Genomic DNA, 26,112 nt, shown 5'->3' with positions numbered 1-26,112 from the left:
AGAGGAGCAGGAAAGCTGATGTTTCAGCTCTGGACCCTTCTTCAGAAGAAGACCCTTTTTCTGAAGAAGGGTCCAGCCCTGAAATGTCAGCTTTCCTGCTCCTCTGATGCTGCTTGACCTGCTGTGTTCATCCATCTCTACACCTTGTTATCTCAGATTCTCCAGCATCAGCAGTTCCTACTATCTATGTAAATACTTGCATTTTTTAAAAACTCAAAGCAATAAAGGTACAATGTGTTAACACTTCACTTCATGTGTTCCATTTCATTCATTACTGCACCTTGTGTTTCAGTTGGCGAGAGAGCTGGCAGATCTTGGCTCGGAGGCATTGGGATGTGTGGTGGTGGAGCCTCAGGTTCCAGCAGTGTTTGGGGCTGTGCCTGGGGTTGGGGCTGGGGCTGAGGCTGGGGTGGAGGCTGGGGTGGTTGATGTTGATGCTTGGTGAGACTGTCCACAAACTCTTGGTGATGGGCTTTCAGGGTCTGGATCTGTTGCTGGAAGGCCATCTGAATGGGCTGAACCACAGCCGCAAACTCTGTGATGAGCGAGGCCTGCAGGAAGTACCACACAGAAGCACAAAATTACATTCAGGAACATTGGTGAAAATGAGATCAATGTAAAGCAAAGGCAGTGGCAAAATGAAGTATAGGCGTGAGGTGTGAGGCGTTCATCATAAAGATCTTGAATTTAATTGAATTCCTCAGAAATGAAAAAGGATAACTCCCATAACAGTTTCACAGTAGGGGTTCTGTTTTCTTTCCTAAAATTGCTAACAGTTTTAATATGTAGTTATGCATTGTGGCATCCTTGCATCAGTGGTAGCAATGTGATCTGAGCCAGAAGCTGGTTAAATAATCTGAACACACAATCTGGGCTGGTACTTCAGTTACGTACTTGGCAGTTCGCTGTCAGCAATGCTATTTTTATTTATCCACTCCTATCTATCCATGTGGATCTAAAAGATCCTATGAGAATATTTGAAAATGGGGGAATTCTCCTCGTGACTTGGACAGCATTTTTATGTCAACCAATAGCAGACAATCTGACCATTTATTTCCTTTGTCAGGAAATGGTGCACTATTGCTGCTATATTTGCCTACATTACTACGGGCAAATTATACTTAAAGTACCTCATTAGCAGTAAAATGCATTTGGATGTCCTGAGGTCATGACAGGAGCAATATGATGTTCTTTCCATCTAGAAACTGTCACATTTGATACAAGTTTTCAAAATCATGAGGAGCTGAACAGAGTAAACAGGAACAGATTGTACCCTCTCATAAAGCTGTAGACAGCAAGGCGGCATAGATACAAGGTAATTTGCAAAAAAAGCAATATGATGAGAAAAATCATTCACATCACAAGTAGTTGGGAAACACGTAGGAGAGGCATTAAATCACAACTATTGGAGAACCAGTGCAGATGAAATGGGCTGAATGGCCTCATTCTGCACTGTAACAACTGAGATTCTGGAATTTGTGTAACATTAAACTTTACAGACTCAACTTACATGATGCAGCAACCTTAAATCCTAGTTTAATTCACTAGGAGCACTGTTGAGTTAAAAATGAGCTTAATACCCATCACCAGTATCAATATCATATATTCCCAAGGCCAGCATAGTCAGTCACAAAAGCTAAGATCTCATTACCTGAAAAAGTGCCATGACTTTAGACCAGTGCCATCTCCTGAACTACCATTCAATTTTCAATTCATCACACAAGTTGTCATTGCAAATACCCTGCTTTAGCCTCCCAATTAGTGCTAAATTTGCATTATTTTAATGCCACAAGCCAACAGCTACTAAGCATGGAAACAAAATCCTACAAATCTAGGTCAAGTTGGATCCTTAGAAGGGAAAGAGAGGAATTTTTGATCTAATTAATCTATGCTGATGTTTAGCACAGGTCACAGATGAACTAGCTTACCATGTCACCCTGACTGTTTTGCAAGCTTTGAAGTAAAGTTAAGATAAGTCACCACAATTGCAGAGGACCATTTCTCATGAGAGAGACAGAGATGAGTGGTGGTGAATTTGACAGGAGGCTAACTACATCTCAGGCAAGGGGTGATGTTGAGAAGGCAAGACCTTCACAGTAACCTCAGCCAGTGCAAGAATTGAACCCATACTGTTGGCATCATTTTGCATTGCACATCAGCCATCCAATAAATTCAGCTATGCCACACTGCCAAAAACATGGTGGAAGGGGGACTTGAATCCTTTTTGCTTAGATGAGTGGAGGATTTAATTTAAAAGAATCTGACAAACAGGCTCACTTCCTAGTCTGAACTTGCTTTAAATGTCAACTATGTCAAAACTGACCAGTAGGTTATCTGCATTCATTACCACTACTTGTTAAGTCTCCTGAATAGCAGGCTGCTACAGATACCACAAGTTACTAACCTGATACTGTCCAAGTCCAAGAGCTGGGCTCTGCAACTGCTGAATAATGGACTCATCAAAGTAACCGTTCTTCTCCCACAGTTGCAACAGCTGAAAAATGACAAAAAAAAGTTCTGTTAGGAGATGTCAGCAATGAAAGACTGCTGAATCTTTTAGAATGTATATCAAACTAGGTTTAAAAAAATATCCAGGCTTCTTTAAGAATTACAGCTTTGTCTTATTAGTGCCTATGTTTGCTGATCAATGCCATGTTCCCTGCAAGTACCTTACGTGGTACTAAAACCACTTGTCATTAGTTTACAGGTACAATGGTACAAGGCATATAATAAAAATGCTGGAAAGATAAAGCAGGTTATTCAACAGCTGTAAGGGCAAAAACAACAGTTGGTGACAGTTTGAGTGTGACCCTGTTGTCTTTTACGCTCAGATATCCTGACTGACCTGCTACGTATTTTCAGGATTTTGCATTTTCATTCCAGATACTCAGCCTTTGCTACTGGCAAGGGAAGATTGGGATTGCATTCCATAACTGAGCAAACTCTTTCGCCAGACCAATAAATGTCTCAAATTGAGCTTCACTGCTCTCTATCCCTCCTCCCACTTTGATTGTTTTGATATCATGGATCAACCAGAGCCAAGAGGACAAATAGCCCCTTGATTGATTCATCTTGGATTTCTCCACCAAATAAAGATGGAGCTGTTAGCACTTGGTGTGTTGACATAGATTACCCAGACAGGAGCTGTAGTTTAACAAGCAGGAACAGAGACCATATGATCCATCATGCGCAGTATTCCAAGTTTTGTCTCACCAAAGCCTTATATACTGAAGCAAAACTTTTTGAGCTTCTTATACACACACATCTCTTTGAACACCAACATTTACATGTTTCATGCCTTTCAAAAAAAATTCTGCTTTTCTGTTCTATTCTTACAAGTAAATTGAACAATCTCACACTTGCCCACATTATTCTCCATCTGTCAATACATTGCCTCTCACTTAACGTGTCTACATCTCTTTTCTATCCTCCTCAGAGCTTGCATTCCCACCTACCTTTGTTACATCAGCAAACTTAGATACATTACACCTTACCTTTGCAATTGGATCACTAATATAGATTGTAAATAGCTGAAATCCTGCACTAATCCTTGCAGCATACACTAGTCACCAGCTTGCCAACTTGGAAGTCCCATTCATTCATGCTGTCAGTTTCTTGTTGTTAAGAAGTCCTCTATCCATGATATCACATCCAACTCAATGTGTCTTTTGTTTAAACCTTTTGTATTTATGTGGTCCTTATTTCATGCCTTTTGGAAATTGAAGTATTCCACATATTCTGTTCCCCTACTAGTTGCATCGTCAAAAAAAAAAATCCGTCAAACAGGATTTGCCTTTTGTAAAAGCACATTTAACTGTACTGTGAGGTTTTTTTTTTAAGTGTAATATTAAGACTTCCCTAATAACACTTTTTGATGACAGATGCCAGGTTTAACGCGCCTATAGTTCCCTTTGTTCTCTCTTGCCCTTCTTTCTTCAACAGGAATTGTTACATTTGCTAGTTTCCCATCTCTAAGACCATTCCAGAATGTAGAGAACTCTGGAAAGTTCTAGCTGAAGCAGCCACTGTCTCTGCAGTTATAGAGTCATACAGAATGGAAACAGACCCTTCGGTCCAATTTGTCCATGCCTACCAGGTTTTCTAAACTGAACAAGTCCCATTTGCCTGCTTTTGGCCCATATCTAAGGAACCTTATCAAATGCATTATCCTTTTTAAAAGCCTAGTATGGATGCCATCAGGTCCTAGATATTTGAATTTTAATCTCAGAGGTTTCTCCAGTTCTCTTCCTTCATCTTGCTCATCTCTGGGTTACTCTCTATTTCTGGTATGCAACTTGCGATTCCCAAGGTAAAGTCAGACAAATAGAAGATAAATTTTTGGGTAATTTCCTCAGTTCTCATGATAATTTCTGCTGTCTCTTCTTCTATCAGATCACCATTTACTTTAGGTACTCTCTGCCTTTTTCTAAACTTGTAAAATATCTTACAATCAATTTGTTTGCTGTCATTTTATTTTTTCCCCTTGTTTTTAAACAAGCTTTGCTAGTTTCTAAAACATTCCTAATCTTCAGTCTTACAATTACTTTTTGGAACATTATAAGCTTCTTCTTTTAACTTAATACCATCATTAGCTGGTTGGATCTTTCTCACTGAAGTTTTCTCAATGCATTTTGCTGAAACTTCTGAATTGTTTCTTCAAACGCTCCCCACTGTTCATTTACTGCCACACCTTGTATTCTATTTATACAATTAAGCTGAGCTAGCTCCCCCTTCACACCTACGTAATTGGCAGTTCAGATTCTTGCTTGTGATGGGAAAATGCAGATTTCAAATTTGATGTAGAATTCCACTGTATTTTGATTATTTCACAGTGAATATTTTAGTGTGGCATTACTAAATAATTCTAACTCTCTGCACAAAACTACATTTGAATTAGTTTTATCCTTCATTGGTTCAGCAGGTTGCTTCAGCCTTGGTCACCATTTAATCATGTCTGTATTATGCCACTACTCTGTCTTTGTGCATCTTACCATAAATGTTTTGTGCAATCAATCAGGAGTTCTGAAAAAGGGTCATTGGATCTGAAATGTTAACTCTGTTTTTTCTCCACAGATGCCACCAAACCTGCAATTTGTTTTGTTAGTCCAGGTGTATATCAAAATCAATCATCCCCAATAAGTAGTAGCCTTAATATCAAATGATTACTTTGTTCTCCGATCTTATAAACTCCTCTTCCCTTCAATTACCTTTATGTTGCCATAGTCTCTGTTGTAATCTCTAACTCCAGTTCTGTATTCCACAGCCATATAATGCTCTGAGTAGAATCTTTTTCCTTCCCTTGAATTCACATCTTTGAATCATAGAATTTTACAATACAGAAGGCAGCCATTCGACCCATCATGCCTGTACCAGCTCCCGAAAGAGCTACCCCGCTAGTTCCACTCCCCAGCCCCATCTCCATAGCCCTCTAATTTTATCACTTTCAAATACATATCCAGCTTTCTCCTATGGCATCTGCCTCCACTAATCTCCCTGGCAGTGCATTCCAATTCCTGACAACTCTTCTTTTTTTTAAAAAAAAGGTTGCTCATCTCACTCCTAGCTCTCTTGCCAACAATCTTGAAATTCTGATTCCTAGTTACTAACATACCAACTAGTGGAAACAGAATATTCTCTTTACCCTGTCAAAGTTGCTCATAATTTTGAATGCCTCAATAAAGTGACCTCTTAATCTTCTCTGCTCCAAGGAGAAAAGGCCCAAGCTCTATCTAAAATCCTTCATTCCTGGTATCGTTCTAGTAAATCTCCTTTGAACTCTCTCCAGGACTTCAACATCCTTTTTTAAAGGAGGTGCCCAGAACTGACCACTATACTCCAAATGTAATCTGACCAATGATTTGTACAGGCGCAGCATCACTTCCTTGTTTTATATTCTATACCTCTATTTATAAATCCCAAGGATCCCATAAAGCTCCTTAACAACTATTTCAACTTGCCTGGTCACCCTCAGAGAATCATGCATGTGAACCCTGCGATCCTTCTGCTCCTATATTCCCCTCAAAGTTGTACTGGTGAGCCTGCATTGTGTCTCCATGTTTCTTCTACCAAAATGAATGACCTCTCATTTCTCTGCGTTGAAATTCATTTGCCAGGTGTTTGCTCATTTGGCCAACTTGTCAATGTCCCTCTGAAGTTGCTCAGTGTCTATTCTCCCCAGCTCATCTGCAAATGTAGTGATTTTGCCCTCAGCACTCACCTCCAAGTCATTTATACAAATCATTTAATGCAAGAGTCCTAACACCGATCACTGGGGAACATCACTTTCACCTCATCTCCAATCTGAGAAATGCCCATTCATACTGACCCTCTGTTTCCTATCTTTTAGCCAATTTCTAATCCATGCTGCCAAGGACCCATCAATCCCAAATATTTTTAATTTGCTAGCCAACCTGCCAATGTGGTACCATATCAACTGCTTTCTGAAAGTCCAAATATACAATATCCACAGCAGAACCCTTGTCCACTGCTTGTGTCATATGTGGCCTGCCCTTGACAAAGTCATGTTGACAGTCTCGTATGACCTTATTTTACTCTAAGTGTACATTCACCTTATCCTGTATTGTGTCCTCCATGAGTTTTCCCATCATTGGTGTCAAACTGACAGGTCCATAGTTTCCTGGGTTATCCTTTGTCCCTTTCTTAAACAACAGTGTCACATTTACAATCCTCTGGTACACCAGGACTAATCTTGTGTTCAAAGAGGCCTGAAGATTTCTGTCAACACCTCTGCAATTTGCTCCCTTAAGTCTCTCTGCAATCTAAGAATCACCCCAACTAAGCCTGGTGACTTCTGGAGTGCCGCCATTAAGCATTTAATTTTTCCCATTCCTTCTGCTCCAGTCAATTCCTATCTACTCTGCCCATTCTTTCATAAATTTTAAAACATCTTTATCATATGATCCCATAGACTCCACTGTTTCCCACTTTGTTCTTCATATTTATGTTTCTCTCATTCAAGTTCCTAGAGATTCAATGCTGTGTCCTCACACAAGTTTCAACCCATCTATTATAGGAGCTAAAACTGAAACACAGTACTTCAATCCTACAAAGGATTTATATAGAGTTATTCTGACTATTTAAATATTCTACATATAAACCTATGTTTTCCATTAACCTTCTGTGACTTTATCCTCTTTAGTCACTGTGATTAAGGTTTTATTATTAAAATTAACCTACAGCCCAGTTTTGGGTTCTACTGTAAAACAGATCAAGACATATTGTTGGCGATCCAATTGCTCTTAACTACAGTGAGAACTGATTCATCAGAGATTGGGTGCAACCAGTGACAACAGCGTTGAGCAACAAAAAAAAACCAAATATAAGGACCAAACTGTAATGTACTGCAGAATTTAACTACAGTGATTCAAGGTGGCAACTCATCATCTTCTCCAGGGCAACTAGGGATGGGCAATAAACTTTAGCACAGCAAGCAACACCCTGCTCCCATGCATGATTTAAAAAAAGAAACCCGCAACAAAAGAGACACTGTGCTGTCCCATTAAAGCAGGCGTATCATTGAGATGAGGGCATGGAGAAGTAAAGAACTGAGCACAATATCTGGTGCCAAGCAAGTCTTTTATTGTGTGTATTAAAAATGCCAGCCATGAAACAAAGGTATCAACCTTCACCATTTATGGAATTGTATGATAAAGCACTGTTGAATACATTTCTCAAACTATTTCCCAATAAAGCCCCATGTTAACACTTCAAAATTCATACGAATCCAAATGCTAGCAAAAACAAAACAGCAATAAAGCAGCACTGCAACATTTAGTATTGTTTTTTATGAATAGTATGTATAAGTCTAAATCATTTAATGAAAGTCTGTATTTTGAAAATACTTTTTAATGTTATTAAAATATTATATTATTTTGTGTACTCACCAGCCCAGTACTTCATATGAGCTGTACCAGCTCATGGACCTTGGCCAGGAAGCAGCAGAAGAACAGGCTGAAGTTCTTGAGGTGGCTGATGTTGGAGTCCAGGTCATTCAGCAGCACCAGGGTGACAGGGTGAGGCTGCAGCTCAGCAGCGGAGACATCGCCACCAGGTTCATGGTCAGGGCAGAGCTTTAAGACTCAGTGAAGTGGCTACGAAATTGAAGTCCATGGCCCGAAGAGAAAGAGACTAAGAGACGAGCAGGGCAAGGGCAGGGCTGAATACCTCCTGGGCCTCATTGAGCGTGGGTACAATCTTAAAGGAGGGAGAACCTGTGACCCCATTCACTTTCTGCTACCCAAATTAGAGTTGCAACCGACAGTTTGCAAATCACTCACTTATTACCATATCATGCAAATTTCTTCCAGCACAGATTAATAAAAATAAGAAAAATCTTAAATAACACACTACCGCCCCCTCTTGGTGAACAAGCTGACTCATGAGCAAGTAGGGAAAATTACCCGTGCAATCTTCTGTTGTTTGTCCTCCTCCACAGCAAGGAAGCTGGTGCAATAAATAGGAACCACGACTTTCTGCAGGGCTGCAAGCAGGTCTCGGGCCTGTTTCCGCTGACTGTGAACACACAACAAAAGAAGGATGAGATGCAACACGCTCCCAAAACAAAGAAACAATTCAATTATTAACAACATTTGAACTTTTCTGTTCATTCAGACACATTGACAAGAACGAAAACATGTAAGGAAGTATGCAAAGTCTCGGACTACAGAAATTCTAACAAGACCATCACATGAAGCTCAAAGCAGAGGAGAGAGACCCAACAGTATCACAATTCTTGCAGTCTGTGTTTCAGTCACTGGATGGTGCATACCATCCAAGAACTTTGTAAAGTAGCTGAAACTGAGTGCATTAAAGGCCCTATTATCAATGGAAAAAGGTGGAGCACAAGAACTGCCTGATTAAATACTCCCTGGAGCTACTGGGTTAAATTTAGGCTTAGGCTAATAAAGTCATTCTATTTTTAATATAAATAGCATACTCTTGAATCTGACTTCTGACTATATGTTTGTCTTTTGGAACTTACTAAGGCAGCTGTGTTCTCCCTAACCTGCAACATCTGTTTTAGGTTAGATTCTTGAATTAATATGGGTATGCTTACTGATCAGACCCACTCAGTGGAGTCACATCAGAGTCCTGAAAGGGAAGCGGAGAATTAATTTCATTTCCTACTGAGTGCTTCTGCATAGTAAAGCACAGCCCTCATAAATTAAAGTTACTAACTCAGAACAGATTAGGCATAGAAAAACGAGGCTTGCCTTGTACATAGTATTTTACAACTTGGCTAACAGACTCCTACACCTGCCATACACAGATTATATCTGTACATTAAAGAATCTGCTACACCCTAGTATCATGGTCAGCTGCTAACATACCCGATATATACAATTTGACCCCATTTTTCATCATTGTCTCCTCCCTGTCCCATGCATCATGCCTTGACCACCAGTGTGTGCATCCTTCTCGAAGTGGTCATAAGGTGGTGCTGGCAGGTAATCCAGCCGAGCTGCCTTTGTAGATGTCCTCTCCCAGCACCCCATGGAAAAGCATCTGATCTTGGTGTGGTGAGTGCCAGGATTCGTGACTCATCATGGTGGGTACATCCATGTGCCTGTAACTTGGAATGTTAAAACCTCTAGAGTGACTTCCTGGAAAGGAGGACTGCAAATGTATCATGATCAAGATTCCAAATTCTGCCTCAGTGATACCTGCCCTCTAAATAGAGGAAGTGCAGTTCAAGGAAGGAGTGGGTGACGTGCCCTTTACTGGAATAGTTGACGTGACCCTTGTATCTGTGTAGTGTTACCATTTGGATCAAGATTTTGGATGCACTGCCAGTTGTAAAAGTGAAAGACTCATAATACTTCATCCCCAGCTCAGCCTCAAAATGTAGCACTGCCATCTGTGTTTATGCCTGACTCCTGAATCCAATGAGAATGCTCAGGAAAAGTTCTATTCTAACTTCGAAGTTCACTGCTACTTCAGAAGAAAAGCCTGTGTTTCTGGGCCTTTCACAAAAGAGTTGGTCATGACTCTGGTGTCTGCTTTGAAAAGATTTCTTTTTTCAATGAAATTCAACTTCTGTAACATCTCTCACTCCTGCTGACAATTGTATCTTCACAACAAATAAATCATGCTGTGAAACTATTTCCTGTGGCCAAGAAAATCAGGTCCAAGTCACATTGTGACTTTAAACTACCAGAGAAAATTCTGACATAGTTTCTGTTGTCAGGAAAATCAAAGAAAAGTATCCCATGCCCAGGAACTCTTCAGTATATTAGTCAGCCTGCCCAAAGTATTTGACTCATCATGAGGCTCTATGGTGCGTACTCTAAGATATAGAAACTTCAGAATCCTGCAACTACTTCAAGATGACATGTCTGAACTGGCTTGAGTGGGAGATCTGCTACAGTTCCCTTTGAAAGCCAGATAACTGCCATACTATAGCCCCGAAACTATTTACAATGTATCCTACAGTGACATAAAAGTGCTGCTGTCTGGTGTCATTGAGATGGAGGCTCTTTAGCCTCAGTCACCTGTGTCAAAACTAAACTGATCACCACAAATGTACATCGATGTTTCCCACAGCTCACCCAATTTACAAGCAATTATGAATCATTTTAGTTCTGCATATAATGTAGACATGGTCAGTAAAATATTCCATCTCTCATATGTTGAAGGAGGCGCTCTGAAGTAGGTTGAGCAGTTTCTATACCTTGGCAGCTACCTCTCTTATAAAGACACCTTTGGTAAAGAGATTCAACAGTGCCAGTTGAGTCCCTACCAACTAAAGCAGCAAGGATGCATCAACAAAGATTTCCACAAGTCAACTGAAGTGCTGGGGTACACAGCAGTTGATGTAACCACATTATGTACGGAGAGACCAGGAAGGATCAGTGTTGGATCCAGTGTTTTTCATCATTTATATAAATGATTCAGATGTGAACGTAGGAGGTATGGTTTGTAAGTTTGCAGATGACATCAAAATTGGAGCTGTAATAGACAGCAAAGAAGTTACCTCAGGGATCTTGATCAGATGGACCGATGGGCCGAGGAGTGGCAGATGGAGTTTAATTTAGATAAAAGAGGTGCTGCAGTTTGCAACGGCAAATCAGGGCAGGACTTATACACTTAATGGTAAGCTCCTGGGGAGTGTTGCTGAAGAAAGAGATCTTGGAGTGCAGGTTCATAGTTCCTTGAAAGTGGAGCCACAGGTAGACAGAATAGTGAAGAAAGTGTTTGGTATGCTTACCTTTATTGGTCAGTGCATTGAGTAAAGGAGTTGGAAGGTCATATTGCTGCTGTACAGGACGTTGGTTAGGCCACATTTGGAATACTGCGTGCAATTCTGGTCTCTCTGCTATAGAAAGGATGTTGTGAAACTTGAAAGGGTTCAGAAAAGTTTTTCAAGGATGTTGCCAAGGTTGGAGGGTTTAAGCTATAGGGAGAGGCTGAATAGGCTGGGGTAATTTTCCCCAGAGCGTTGGAGGCTGAGGGGTGATCTTAGTACAGGTTTATAAAATTAGGAGGGGCATGGAGACAGAAAATAGACAAGATCTTTTCCTCGGGGTGGGTGAGTCCAAAACTACAGGGCATAGGCTTAAGGTGAGAGGGGAAAGATTTAAAACGGATCTAATGGGTAACTTTTTTATGTAGAGGTGGGTGCGTGTATGGAATAAGCTGCCAGAGGAAGTGATGGCTGGTACAATTACAACATTTAAAAGGCACCTGGATGAATATATGAATATGAAGGGTTTAGAGGGATATGGGACTAGGTTTATTTAGGATATCCGGTCAGCACGGACAAGTTGGACCGATGGGTCTGTTTCCGTGCTGTACATCTCTATGACTCATCAGTAACACACATGAGTATTAAAGAAATTCCATCAACAATGGTTCTGCCACATGCCTTAGATTCATCAGGAGGACAAATATATGATAGTGTTCTCCTTGAAGCCAGTTCAGGCAAAACGCCTATAAAATCAAGTACGATCGATTGGCACAGTGTCCAGATGCTGAAATATATTTCCCCTCCACCAAGTGCTGTGCCTCAACTCTCAAATAGCCAGGACTCCAGGGAGGACAGACACTCTGAAGCTCTGTTTGAGGGGTGGTTGCATTGACATTGATGACTGGAAAAACTTATTGCCAATTGTTCAAAATGGCAGTAACTTGTCTGGCAAATTCTGCACTCGTGATCCTATTATTTCATGGGCATAAGGCAAGACACCCCAAAAATCTGCAAGTTGAGAATCAACCTGTTCAGTCACATGAAGAACAATGGCATAAATTTGTGATCCTGCATAGATACATCCTCAAATCCAGGGACAGCAAATGACAACCATTGTATGACTCCTATCCATAACACAGCATTTGAAGATGCTCTGCTGCATCTCCATTATAGCAAAACCCTGACCAACATTTACATTTCCCCAGTAATGGTGTTGTGGACTGCAGCACATAGACTGATACAGCTCAAGAAAGTACCTCACCACCACCTTCCCAAGGGCAACTAGGGATAGGCAATAAATGCTGGCTAGCCAGCAACGCCCACTTTCCACAAGTGAATAAGAAGAATTACTGAGTTGACAAGGCATTCTGTACAATCAGATGAAATCAGGGAACTATAGCATAGGTTACTTCCCATCCCAATCTGTCACCACACACAAAAGTTGTTTTACAAAACTTTCGTAATACGTTTATGATTTTTCACCTTTGGTCTATTTTTCTACAGGTCTAATAACTGGATACAAACCAGTGATGCAGCACATCATTTATCAAGTAGATCAGATGAAGGCGTAGTTCAAAATGAGCTCCTTCAGCTGTGATACGGTTTCGCAGGTGGCCAGACATCAGCTCACAATGCTGTGGGGTTTTTGCATTATTAAACATCCAGTTCTTACCAGCCTAAAGGAGAAAGGAGAACACAGCAGGAGATCATGAGTGTTTTGGTCACTCCTGAGGGTTGCAATAAAATAAGCAACTTAAAAAAAAAGCACCATCTCCAACAGCATCCATCAAAAATAAAATATTATCAAAATCTTTTTGTTTTTAGTGTGACCTTAACATTGACTTTAAAAAAAAAGTCAAATGATACTGCATTAATGGGAAGAGAATGATGGCATGGGGTATTTGTATATATTTGAATTCCAGCTGTTTTCATGGTTCAGTTTTCAGTAGTGCCCTGTCACTACCATTTTATTTAATTCATCATGGGATTTGGTCATCAATGGCTGGGCCAACATTTATCGCCCGTCCCTAACTGCCCTGGAAAAGGCTCGCACACAGGTATAGTCCTTGTGGTGTAGGAACACTCTCAATGATTTCAGTAAGGGATTCCAGCTGTTCCAGTTCAACGGCCAGGGACATCTACCCCTTGTCACAGTTAAAATACTAAACAAGCAGGATGCCTTGTCCAAATTGCAACACCACTAGGATGCAGAGACATTCCAAAGTTGTTTCACACAACCCAATTTAGCCTTTACATTAGCATTTCAGATATATAACATGACAGCTGGAAAGCAAGCTAAAAATTACATGAGTGGTGACCAATGTTCCCTCTAAATCACACAACAACCTGCAAGGTTCTTTGAACACCATGTAGGTTGAAAACAAGCTGGCTTCTCAATGTCAGTTGCTTGCAGGGTGGTGCAAAAATGTGGTAAAGACCACGTTCACTTCTAGGAATTGGATGTGTACAACAACGAAAAAAAGGCACGTTAATGAACTCTACTACTGGACTACGGCCATCTTCTCAAGTTAACCAAGTACCAATAAATCAATGACCAAGAAGTATTCAATGCATAATGCAGAAACATTCAAGATTGTAAAAATAATTCTGATCAAGGACAATGGTTGTGCATGACAACTTCAGATCATATTCACTTAAACTATAAAAAATAGCCAGCTACACAATTCTAGATTTCCTTCGAACTTGGATCATGACTAGAGAGATCATGGAGTTATTTAACAAGGGTAAAATGTTGAAGGCTGGCGTTGTCACAGGTGATACTGATGGGAATAAATGAGATCATTTAACAACACGACATGGAGAAAACCGATACATTAAAACATATTGGATTAAGTGCAATTCATCTTATTGGTACCAATTATAAATCAATCAATAAGTTTGGCGACTACAACAGACAGCCTCAATTGTGAGGCAAGATATTCCAATCCCAGATGTTCTAAAATTAGAATTAAAGTTCACTACAATACACGTCAAAAGCACAGCCACAAAAAGGAGGAGGACAACACTGCTCCTCTATCTGTGACATCAACTTCACTTTCCTGCCTGGTCCCCCTAACGTTTGATCCCTTGTTGATTGAAAATATGTCTAACTCATTATTGAGTATCTCCAATTACCCAGTGTCTACTGTTCTCTAGGATAGTAAATTCCAAATATGAACATACCTCTAAGAAATGTTTTCTCATCTCCACCTTAAGTACGAGATCCCTGTTCTGAAAAGGCGCACCCCTATCTTTAGATTCTTGTATAAAGGGAAACATCCGCTCAGTATCTACCCTGTCAAGCCCAGTCCGAATCTTGAGATTTAATAAGATCACCCCTTATTCTTCTAAACTTCAAACAGTATAGACTCAAACTTCTCAACATTTCTTCATAAGACAACCCATTTACCCTAGGAATCAACCTAGTGAACCTTCTCTGATTTCTTCCAATGCAAGTATATCACTTCTGAAATAAGGAGGCCAAAACTGTAAATAGCATTCTCCTTGTAACCTCACCAATGATCTGTACAATTGTAGCAACACTTTCTTATTTCTATACTACAAACCCCTTGCAATAAAGAATAACATTGCATTTGCATTCATAACTACTTGGTGCACCTGCATGCTCACTGTTTATGATTCATACAGATTCTTTTGAACTGTCACAATCTCTCACTCTATTTAAATAATATTCATTTTCCATATTTTCTCCATATGCTAAACATCTGCCCACTCAATCTATCCATCTATGTTTCCATCACAACTTGCTTTCCTACCTATCTGCTCATCAGCAAACTTGACTACAATATAATCTGTCTCTTCATCTAAGTCGTTAATACAAATTGTAAACATATGCAACTGCTTATCTATCATTTTATCTAAAGTTATTTCCAGACTACTTTAGTAAACTTTGTTTTTATACCTAATCATTTATATTCTATCAAGTTGTGATCAATCTTACTTTTAGGATCCTTTGTTATTCATTAACCCTATCTCAATACATAACACCAAGTCTACAATAGCTGTTTTCCTGATTAGTTTCAAAAGTAGAAGGTTCTGATGAAGAGATAGCATGTCCTGATGAAGGGCCCCGACCCAAAACATTGACTCTCCTGCTCCTCTGATGCTGATTGACCTACTGTGTTCCTCCAGCTCCAAGCTGTATTGACTCTGACTCCAGCATCTTCAGTTCTTGCTATCTCTTCTTCAAAACCTTCTACTTCTGAAACTAATCAGGAAACCAGCTACTTTAGACTTGGTGTTATGTAATAAGACAGGATTAATGACTCGTGTCCTCATGAAGGGTCCACCCGAAACATCGACTCTCCTGCTCCTCTGATGCTGCCTGACCTGCTGTGTTCCTCCAGCTCCACAATGTATTGACCCAGGTTCTGAAGGAGGGTCACTGGACCCAAAATCTTAATTTTCATTTTCTCCACAGATGTTGACAGACCTGCTGAGTTTCTGCAGTAATTTCAGTTTTTGTTTTATTTTGGTTTCAGAAGGTATTGTTCTAAGAAAATGTCCTGAATACATCTTTAAAGGTACCTTTGACAATTTGTTGTCTAATCTATGTGAAGATTAAAATTGCCACCAATTTGCAATATTTACAAGTCTTATGTTTTGATTTATACTGTCTTACAGTATAGCTACTGTTAGAGAAGTACACTCACCACCGAAGAGAAAACAGTATCTAACCCCTAGCTGTACTGCCGGCAACATGATTGCAATTGGCTACTTTTAGGGGGTCTGCATTCTTCATATCAGCGTTGTGGAGTGGAACACCCATGTTTTGCAATCTCCACAGCAAAGTTCATTCCCCCATTGTCAAAGAGCCAAAAAAAAATCAAAATGCATTTGCTCAGTTGCTGCAATCCCATGGATCTAACTTGAAGCCCACTGATACACTGCTGATGCTCAAAAGAAGGTGACCAAAGTGGCAACACATAAATTTTAATCCTCATTATATTCTAGTTTTTCTTGCCTTTATCTGAGCACTCTTGCAGCTAGCACCACAAATGGAGTACAGTTCTACAGACATAAAACTTCCCTTGTACATCTGGCACAGTGACCATTTTTCATGTGAAAACCCAGACCCGACTGCAGATGGGAAAATATGACCATTTTCACTGCCATCAGCATCCATATTCAAATTCCACACGCACAAGGACATTGTAGGCATTCCTGGTTAGTGAAGTGGAATTCTTGCTTCTCCCCAAGCAACCATACTACTGTCTTTAATGGTGTCAGATAACTCAGGATAAACCAAGGATCAAGACTTAAGAGTTATTTGTAACTGTGTCAGCTACAACAGTAGTATTGTGTGTCTCCCCTTTATTGTATCACACATTTTGTTGATTTGCATGTAGCAAGCTTTAGTAGCTAAAAATTAGATTAGATTATGCACAGTTGAAATTTTCATCCAAGACCCAGCGCCAACATTAATCTCTGTTTAACACTATCAGTGTGAAACCTGCAAGTTCAAATCAAGTCAATAAGAGAGGCACCGTACTGAGATAGCATCTTTGGTACAGCTGTCGATAATGGGTTGTAACAGGCTGTCAAATTCAGTCATGTCCAGCTGCGTCTCTGACAGGAGCTTCTGTATTTGTTGTTCCATTGCCAAGGCAATTGCTGCAGTTATTTGCTCCTAGATGAAAATTGAAAAGCTTCATTAAATAGAGAAGGGATCAAATGACAAAGGAAATGATAGAAACACAATCAATAACAGTTCTGATGAAGGACCACATCTCAAATTGCTGTTTTTTCTTTAAACTACCCATTCATCACCTTCCAGAGAGTCAGAGGCCTACAGAACAGAAAAAGGCCTATCAAGTCTGTGCTGGTCCAAAACAACCACCTAACTATTCTAATCTGTGTTTTTTAAGCAAACAGTTAGGCCATAGCCTTCCAGGCCCACGCCTTGGCATTGCAAGTGTACATCTAAATATTTCTTACAAGCTGTGAGTTCCAGATTCCCACCAGAGTGAAAACACTTTCCCCTCACCTTGTATCTAAACCTCTTACCCCAATGTTAAATTTATGCCCCCGGTCTTTAATCGATCCACCAAGGGGAAAATGTTCTTTCCTGTCTACCCTGTCTATGCCCCCCATAATTTTATACATAGCAATCATGACTCCCAAATGTCTTCTGCTCTAAGGAAAACAACCCCAGTCTGTCTGATCTCCCTTCATAATTGAAACTCTCCAGCCCAGGCAATAACCTGGTAAAAACAAAAACAAAGTTGCTGGAAAAGCACAGCAGGTCTGGCAGCATCTGTGAAGGAGAAACCCTTCCTCAGAAGTGGTCCTGTGAAACATTAACTCTTCTTTCTCTCGACATATGCTGCCATACCTGTTGAGCTTCTCCAACAACTTCTGTTTTTGTTTCAGATTTCCAGCATTCACAGTTCTTTGTTTAATTTTATTGTATAAGTGCAAGTTGTTGACCCAGATTTCTTGATACCCTTATCTATCTTCTTAGAAAAGAGACAAAAAACAGCTAACTACAGGCCAGTTAGCTTAACATCGGTTATTGCCAATATGAAAGGGTCTATTAAAAAGGACGCAACAGCACAGCATTTAGAAATATACAAACAAGCAGAGTCAGCATGGCTTCACGAAGGAGAAATCATGTCTGACAAATGTAATCGAATTCTATGAAGATGCAACAAGCAGAATAGATAAAGGAGAAACGGTGAATGTAATATATTTGGATTAATAATGCACCACACATTGGGCTACTTAATAAGATAAGAGTTCATGGTGCTGGAGGTAGCATATTAGTTTGGACAGAAGATTGGCTAAGTAATAGAAGAAACAGCTGGGATAAAGGAGGTATTTTCAAGATGGCAATCTGTAACTAGTCAAGTTCCACAGGTATCAGTGCCTGGGGACACATTACTTTACAATGTTTATTAATACATTGGATAACGAAAGTGAACGGACTATTGCTAAGTTTATGATGACATAAAAATAAATTCAAAGGCAGGTGGTGAGGGTGGCACAAGAAATCAGAATGAAATAAACACGTTAATCAAGTCTGTAAAAACTTGGCAGATGAAACACAATGAGTAAATGTAAGCTCATGCACTTTGGTAGGAAAAATAGAAGAGCTGAATATTATTTAAATAGGGAAAGACTGTAAGGGAATCAAGGGTTATGGGGAAAAGGGAGGAAAGTGGAGTTAAGGTTTATCCAATCAGCCATGATCTCTGACTGGTAGAGCAGGCTTGATGGGACAAGTGGTCTAATTCTGTTTCTACATCTTGCAGTCTCATTGAAATTTATTAGCCACAGTCTTGAAAATTTCATCAACCACAGCATCCAGAGTCTTTTCAGTTGAAGAGAATTTTGTATTTCCACTATCCTTTATCTGAATTCCTCCTGCTGATGAAAATTGAAATAAATATCACAGAGCACACAGAAGATTGTTTCAAATTAGGAATATTTAGTGGCAAAGTCAAAGCTTTAGATGCTAACTGAGATACTCAAATACATAACTGAGTTTATATTATGCCAGGACAATGGACCGCTATCTTTGCTGGGGTCCAGTCTTATCACTGCCAGGTATCATGACTGACCTGTCTTTGCACAAGGAGATGCTGTTCCTGCTGCTGTAGATTCCATACACTCTGCTGAATCAACTCCTCTAACTGTGGCTGGCCAGGAGCTGGAGGTGTGGGTGGCTGAGTTAGAGTTGGGGCAGGAGCTGGGACTGGCACAGCTGTGGAGGCAGGGGGTGGAACTGGGGCTGGGATTGGAGCTGGCACAGGGGCTGCAGTTGGAGGTTCACTTTCCTGCCCTGATGGATTACACAACACTGCAAAAAGAACACACAGAAGTTAAATGTTAAATATTCCACAACATAATTTTATTCATCATAAAGTAAACAACATGGACTGAATTTGGTCAGTATCTCTTTGAACCATCTTTCTTTCTCAAAGCCCATTCGCAGATCCAGATCTCTAGACAGTAAGGGTCCTTGAATGTCACAGGATGCAGTCATTCTTCAAGTAAGGTCACAGCTGATCAGGTTTGAGCTTAATAGGTATCCCTCTGAACAGGGATTTTGCTGGACATCCAATCCTGAGTGAGAATCTAAATAACTCTCATCTTTAACAAGTCCAAGGACACTCAAGTTGTCCTGTCAATTCTTCAGAGATGTAGGATAAATGAAAAATCTAATGGATTTAATGACTTGCAAAGGCAGATTGAAAGTCATTTCTGAGCTACATGACTCAGCACCACACCAAACTTTACATTTACCCAGCACTGCAGAAAGGGAATTTTGCTTTAGGATCAGAAGCAATTGTGTCTCAGGAAACATACTTTTCAGGAATATGTATTTCGATATCGGAAAGAACATTCTGTTCTGCAACTTTTTCTTCCAATGGCATTTCTGAAATTCTGAGTAGTTTCTCATGTTGCTATCGGTACAGCATTCCGTTCAAACTGTGTCATGTTTCAGCTAGTCAGGAAAATATATGAATGGATAAGAATTACACATCTTATTTTAGGGGCACACAACCTCTTAACAACACTGCTGCACATGTGTCAGATGCGGTCCAATCATAGCACAGTACAGCAAGCCAGGATATTATGGGTTTACGTCCCGCACAAAGAACTTCAGTACACGATCTAATCTGAAACAGTGAGAGTGCTGCCTTCTTTTGCATGGAACACTAACCTGAGAGGACAGATGTAAAAGTAACATAGAAGATCCTATAGTAATTTTTTGATGAGAAGGGGACTTTGCCATGGAGCCCAACCAATATCTATGCCTCAAACAATGACACTAAAGGCAGATGATCTGGTTATGCCATGTCGGTCTGTGGAATCTTGTTAGTTGAAATAAGTTACTTAAATCTTCCCCTCTGTACTTGTGGATTTTATTTTGCCAGTTACCTGTTTAGTCTGAGCCAGCCAAGGACCTGGCTTACAGCATCCTGTAATTTCACATTCAAAAGAAACCTTGGAGAATAACGGTTTAATCAAATCAAGTCAGCTTCAAAGATCCTAGTACTGAATATGATAAAAGGAAATTGCTAAATAAATTCAGCAAGTCTAGCACCATCTGGAAACAGAAACAGAATCAAGAGTCATATCAGATTTGAAACACGTTTCTCTCTCCACCGATGCTGCGAAACTGGAATTTCTCTAGAATTTTCTGTTTTTAGTTCAAGCATTGAACATGTCATGATTAAGTTATACCTGTTTGGTTCCTGTAAGCTGAGCACATGCACTGTCTTGGAACAATCAGATTAACCTTTGGGAACAATGTTCTTCACTGATTTGCAGGTCAAAACTTTCTTGGGCATTGGTTTAAAATCGATGCTATCAAATTAGTTTCTCATGTTCAGTTCAGGACTTTTATCTCGACCATGAGCTATCAAGATCAGAAATCAATTGTCTCAAAGCCAGCTAATCAGAGGCATATGAAATAACTTTGGGCACATTAAAACAATTTTAGCCATTAAGAGTGACCAAGAGGTCAGGTGAACCAAACAAATATGTAGAACTTTGACTAAAGCGCTAAATGCGTCCAGTGAGTCACACTGTTCTTGAAATAGTTTTGTCAGCTAATACTAGGGCAAGGGCATCACTGTTTGCAATAAGCAAGTGCATCAGACTGCGCAGAACAAAATCAACTTGTATCACAATCTGCACCTGGTGATCAAACAGGCCAAAATACTTTTTATTATCACAAGACTGAAAACTCTTCAGCAATGGTGCAAGTTAAAGATCATACGACCTTTTCAAATAACTCTAGAATCTATACTTAAAACATGTGTTTCATGGATATGAAGTTAATGGGGAGGAAAAAATTGACAACAGCTTTGCAACGGTAATTACTGAGTGCGTTTGTCCCATACATATCACTAATTTGCATGTTTCTCTAAAAGGAGATTAATTATTTAGTGGTTTCTGGTAGAATTAGTTGAATGACAAATGTTAGTCAAACCTAAGGAGATCTCCCTGCCCTCCTTTGAATCTTTGATCATACATCTGAGACACTGGAACATTGCTTTAAAATGTTATCTGAAATGCAAGATCATAACAGTGCAGTACCCCAACAACACTGTGGTGATGTCAACTGATATTATGAATACGCTGCAATTCAGCAGTGAAGTTTAAACCTGCAACTCTGATTAAGAGAGAAACTTCAGGAAAAAAAGCATGGTATTCATTTTATTAATTCAAGAGACGTGGGCATCACTAGCTAGACTAGCATTTATTGTCCATTTTTCATTGTCCTGGAAATGATGGTGGTGAGCTGCCTTCTTGAACTGCTGCCATCCATTTGGTATAGATACTCGCAGGAAAGAAGTTCCAGGATTTAGACCAGTGACAATGAAGGTATAGCAATATATTTTCAATCAGTATCATGAGGGACTTGAAGGGGATCTTACACGTGTTGATGTTCTCATGTATCTACTGTGCTTTTGTCTTTCCAGATGGTAGAGGTCAAAGATATGGGAATGCAGCTTTTTGTGTGGATATATCTTCAAAAGTTGCGTCTGTTTAAGCTACTTGTGACATACAGTTTCTTTGTTTCAGTCAATAGAGAAAGCTGTGTTCTATAGTTGTGCTGATGTAGGAGACAGACCAGTTTGAAACATTCATTTGTTTCATCATGTATAAAGAAATGTTCTCCATCCTGCTGCTGAAGGAACCTTAGTTAGTTGCTGCTTACGTCTTGGAGACCGTGAATACTGTTATAACAGGGCATCAATAATGCAGCGAGTGAGTGTTTAAGGTGGTATAATGAATGGCAGTCAAGTGGGCTGCTGTCAAGATTTTTTATTGTTAAGAGCTGCACTCATCCAGATAGGCACATTGCTTAATTTATATAAAATTATTAAAATAGTATTCCATTGACTTGTGCCTTGTAGATGATGGACAAGCTTTGAAAAGTCAAGAGTTGAATTGCTTGCCACTGAATTCCCAGCCTCTAACCTACTCTTGTCAGCACAACATGTAAATGGCTGGCCCAGTTCAATAACAGGAACCCCAGAATATTGGTGGAATTCAGCAATGGTTGTCATTTAATTTCAAGGAGATGGTTAGATTCTCTCTTGTTGGAGAGAATATCTGACACCATGCCAGAACCAATTTTAGCATTTGAAAGAGCCTGTAAAATTACACAAACCTACAATTTATTTACAAGCCTAACAAATGTTGGCTTGATAGATCCCAGACAAGTCTACAAGTCATGTTCATATAATCCTCAATTGCCATGCCTTCTAACATTCTAGACTGTTCATTTGTCTTTTATATAAAAGCAGCAGCCCGCTTGTAATTTTATTGCCATTCTGACATTTTTTTTCCTACATGATGCATTTCCCCTAAGAATATTAAACATACAGCCAATTCTTAACTGTAGAATAAAGAATGCAATGTGCAATGTGAAATTAGATAATTTATCCCAATTAGCAACTTCAGCTTCTTTGTTCAGACACCCCAAATTAGACAAACCAGTTATTCCTTGTTGATTATAGAACCTTGCTGTGAAGATTTGCAGACGTATTACTTAAATTAAGCAATGGCTGCATTTCAAAATACCTTCATTAGGACATCTTCACTTTGTGGAAGGTATATAAATGCAAGTTTCTAATAATAACCTCCATTTCCCTAACAGTTTGAATCTTGTTATCCATACATTATTAGACTTGCCTGGTGTCAGCTGATAGAATTTTCACTGAGAAAGATGGAGTTTGTTTGATTTCTTTTATACCTTTTCTTATTAAAAAAACTTCTTTTGAGAACAGAATCCCACCTTTTCGCTCCAGAGTATACCTTCAAAAGTTAACGAAATAGACATCTCCCTTTAATCCTGTTTTATTACTTCTCTATACATATTAAGCTGCTGATAACTCAGCAATGCCTAACCTAAATTCTTTGGAAAACAGTAAACTTCAAAGAGAAATTAGGGAATACACTGCAGTTGCTGGTTATTAACTGTTTCAAAAATAAAGCAAATTGTTAGTTGCATTTCCTGGGAAATAATTGCTATGAATTGGTTAGGACTTGATAATTACACTGGCCATTCAAACTTCCCAATGTAGAGTTTGATTCTTTCATTACCTTGTTAAACTAGACATTACTATATCACTATGTTGGCATTACTTGTTACCTAATGCCAAGCAGGACTTTTTCTTATCTTCCATTTAATAAAAGCTGTCCCTCTACACTTCTTAAACAGATCAAATTAATGATAATATATGTATGCATACTTTCTAAGTAAGGAACTGTGTGGGAAGGAGGAGTGGAAGCAACCCACCAAACAAAAAGGAACCTTAAGTTCCATAATTAAATTTCAAATATAATGGAGTGACCTGCAAACCTTAACAAGTAAAGATACCAGAGTTCAATTTCGTGGCTTTTTTTTTAGTAACTCTACAGGTTTATCATCTTTGAAATCTGAATGTTGTCTTTACACTTACATTGCTGCTCGATTGCCAGTTTGTACTGGTAATAATTATAGTATTCGCCTCCAAACAGAAAAGAGAACTTGGGGTTTTCTTTTTGTTTCTCCATTGTCATTTTCTCGAATTCGGGGCCATTCCGGGCCACAAACTGTGCTAGTTTGTCGATGACATTCCTCAACTCCTGGTCTGCAACAAGAAAAACATTATTAACATCCAGGCTATGGACTATATCTCTTTTTTCCATTGAAGATGTTGGGTATTGGGTAGATCTAACATACATTATATATATGGGTTACATATGTTCGGTTGATAGAAAACGCTGTCATACATCATACAAACTAGCCAAAATAGACTATTCAGTCCCATTAGTCTGCTGCACTGTGTGATAAGATTGTAGCTGACTGGACTGTGGCCTCAACTCCTTTTTTCCATCTACCCCCAATACTCTTATATTATTGACCAACAATGGAGTCAATCAATTTCTACCTTAAAGATATTTAATGACTGTCTCCACTTTTTTCTTGGAAAGAAAATGGTACAGACTCATGACCTTCATCTTTCAATATAACCTTTCCTCGCTAGATTCATCCCAGAAATCAGAAAAGGAAGCCTCTATGGGCTGTTTCTAATGAAGTTACGTAATTTCTTAAAGACGACCAAAACTGCGCACAATACTCTAAACGTGGACTCAACCATGCTCCATGCAACACTTTCCTACCTTTATGTTTGAACCCTTTTGCAATTTATTCAAATTTCCATTTGCTTTCCTAGTCCTTTACTGTATCTGCATACTAATTTCTCACGATTCATGTAGCAGGAAACAGGTTTTTTTAAAAAAAATGCTCGTGGGATGGGGCGTCAATGAGTAGGCTAGCATTTACTGCCCATACCCAATTACACTCAAAGTGGTGATGGAGAACTACCCCCTACTACTGCAATTCTGTGGGGTAGGCAGGAATATAGCAGACTGGCAAACTACAGTGGCTCAGTGCTTAGTACTGCTACCTCACAGCACTAGGGCCTCGGGTTTAATTCAGCCTTGGGTAACTGTCTTTGTGATGCTTGCATATTCTCCCAGTGTCTGCGCGGGTTTCTTCTGGGTCCTCCAGTTTACTCCAACAGTCCAAAGATGTGCAAGGTAGATGTATGAGCCATGGGAAACCCAGGAAATGGTTCAGGAGTGGGTCTGGATGGGATTCTCTTCAGAGAGTCAGTGTGGACCCTTAATGGGCTGAGTGGCTTGATTCCATACTGTACGATTATATGATTCTAGAAGATAGAGGGCAGCACAGTGGCTCAGTGGTTAGCGTTGTTGTCTCACGGTGCCAGGGACCCAGGTTCAATTCCAGGCTCAGGCAAGCATCTGTGCGGAATTTGCACATTCTCTCGGTGTCTGTGTGGATTTCCGCTCAGTGATTTTGTTTCCTCCCACAATCCAAAGATGCTAAGTTAGGTGGATTGGCCAGACTAAATTACCCGGAGTGCTCAGGGATGTGCAGGTTAGGTGCATTAGCCATGGAAAAAACAGGGTTGCAGGGATGGGGTCAGGGAGGGACGCTCTTTGGAGGGTCGGTGTGGACTTGTTGGGCCATATGGCCTGTTTCCACACTGTAAGAATTCTATGGAAGGATTCTATTCTATGAAGTAGGCCATACAGCCCATTGAGTTTGTTTTGCCATTCTAGATCATGGTTGATCATTTACCTCAATGCCACTTCTTCACACTACCCCCATTTCCCTTGATGTGATTAGTATCCAGACATTTATCTATTTCTGTCTTCAACAAGCTCAATGACTGAGCTTCCGTAGTTCTCTGGCATAGAGAATTCCAAAGATTCATCACACTAACTGAAAAAATTACAGTGCTAGATGACGTATTTGAAAAGGCAGCAAGTGAGGGGAGTTCAAGAGTTCATCTTTGGAGATATTTTCCATATTCGCCTCTGGGGCCACTTGAGGATGAAAGCCACACAAAAACAAATTTGTACACCTCTGTTTAATCCATGGGCCTTCAGAGCATTTGACCTATATGTAATATTCCAAAAAACAACTGTGAATAGGATTAGAGATAGTAGGAACTGCAGATGCTGGAGAATCCGAGACAACAAGGTGCAGGGCTGGATGAACACAGCAGGCCAAGCAGCATCATAGGAGCAGAGAGGCTGACGTTTCGGGCCTAGACCCTTCATCAGAAAAGGGGGAGGGGAAGGGGGTTTTGAAATAAATAGGGAGAGAGTGGGAGGCGGATAGAAGAGGGATAGAGGAGAGGATAGGTGGAGAGGAAACAAACAGGTCGAAGAGGCGGGGATGGAGCCAGTAAAGGTGAGTGTAGGTAGGGAGTTAGGAAGGGGATAGGTCAGTCCAGGGAGGATGGACAGGTCAAGGGGGTGGGATGAGGTTGGTCGGTAGGAGATGGAGGTGCGGCTTGGGGTGGGAGGAGGGGATAGGTGGGAGGAAGAACAGGTTAGGGAGGCAG

General features: G+C 40.0%; 1 protein-coding gene across 1 annotated transcript in view; it reads right to left on the bottom strand.

Moving 5' to 3' along the window:
• The window catches only part of LOC109927427 (calcium homeostasis endoplasmic reticulum protein), a 59,529-nt gene that overhangs the window by 23,925 nt on the left and 9,492 nt on the right, over positions 1-26,112 (bottom strand). Inside the window, exons 2-8 of the mRNA XM_048613883.1 lie at positions 23,653-23,823; positions 18,790-19,028; positions 16,719-16,856; positions 12,731-12,882; positions 8,421-8,532; positions 2,405-2,494; positions 250-551 (exon numbers count right to left, since the gene is read on the bottom strand). Of these exons, the coding sequence (XP_048469840.1) occupies positions 250-551; positions 2,405-2,494; positions 8,421-8,532; positions 12,731-12,882; positions 16,719-16,856; positions 18,790-19,028; positions 23,653-23,823 (1,204 nt within the window). The remainder of the gene's footprint in view (positions 1-249; positions 552-2,404; positions 2,495-8,420; positions 8,533-12,730; positions 12,883-16,718; positions 16,857-18,789; positions 19,029-23,652; positions 23,824-26,112) is intronic.

Source organism: Rhincodon typus, chromosome 29, assembly GCF_021869965.1.
Source record: "Rhincodon typus isolate 14 chromosome 29, sRhiTyp1.1, whole genome shotgun sequence".
Classification (NCBI taxonomy): domain Eukaryota; kingdom Metazoa; phylum Chordata; class Chondrichthyes; order Orectolobiformes; family Rhincodontidae; genus Rhincodon; species Rhincodon typus.
Note: the sequence above shows the minus strand (reverse complement) of the source record. Positions and strands in the feature narration are given on the sequence as shown.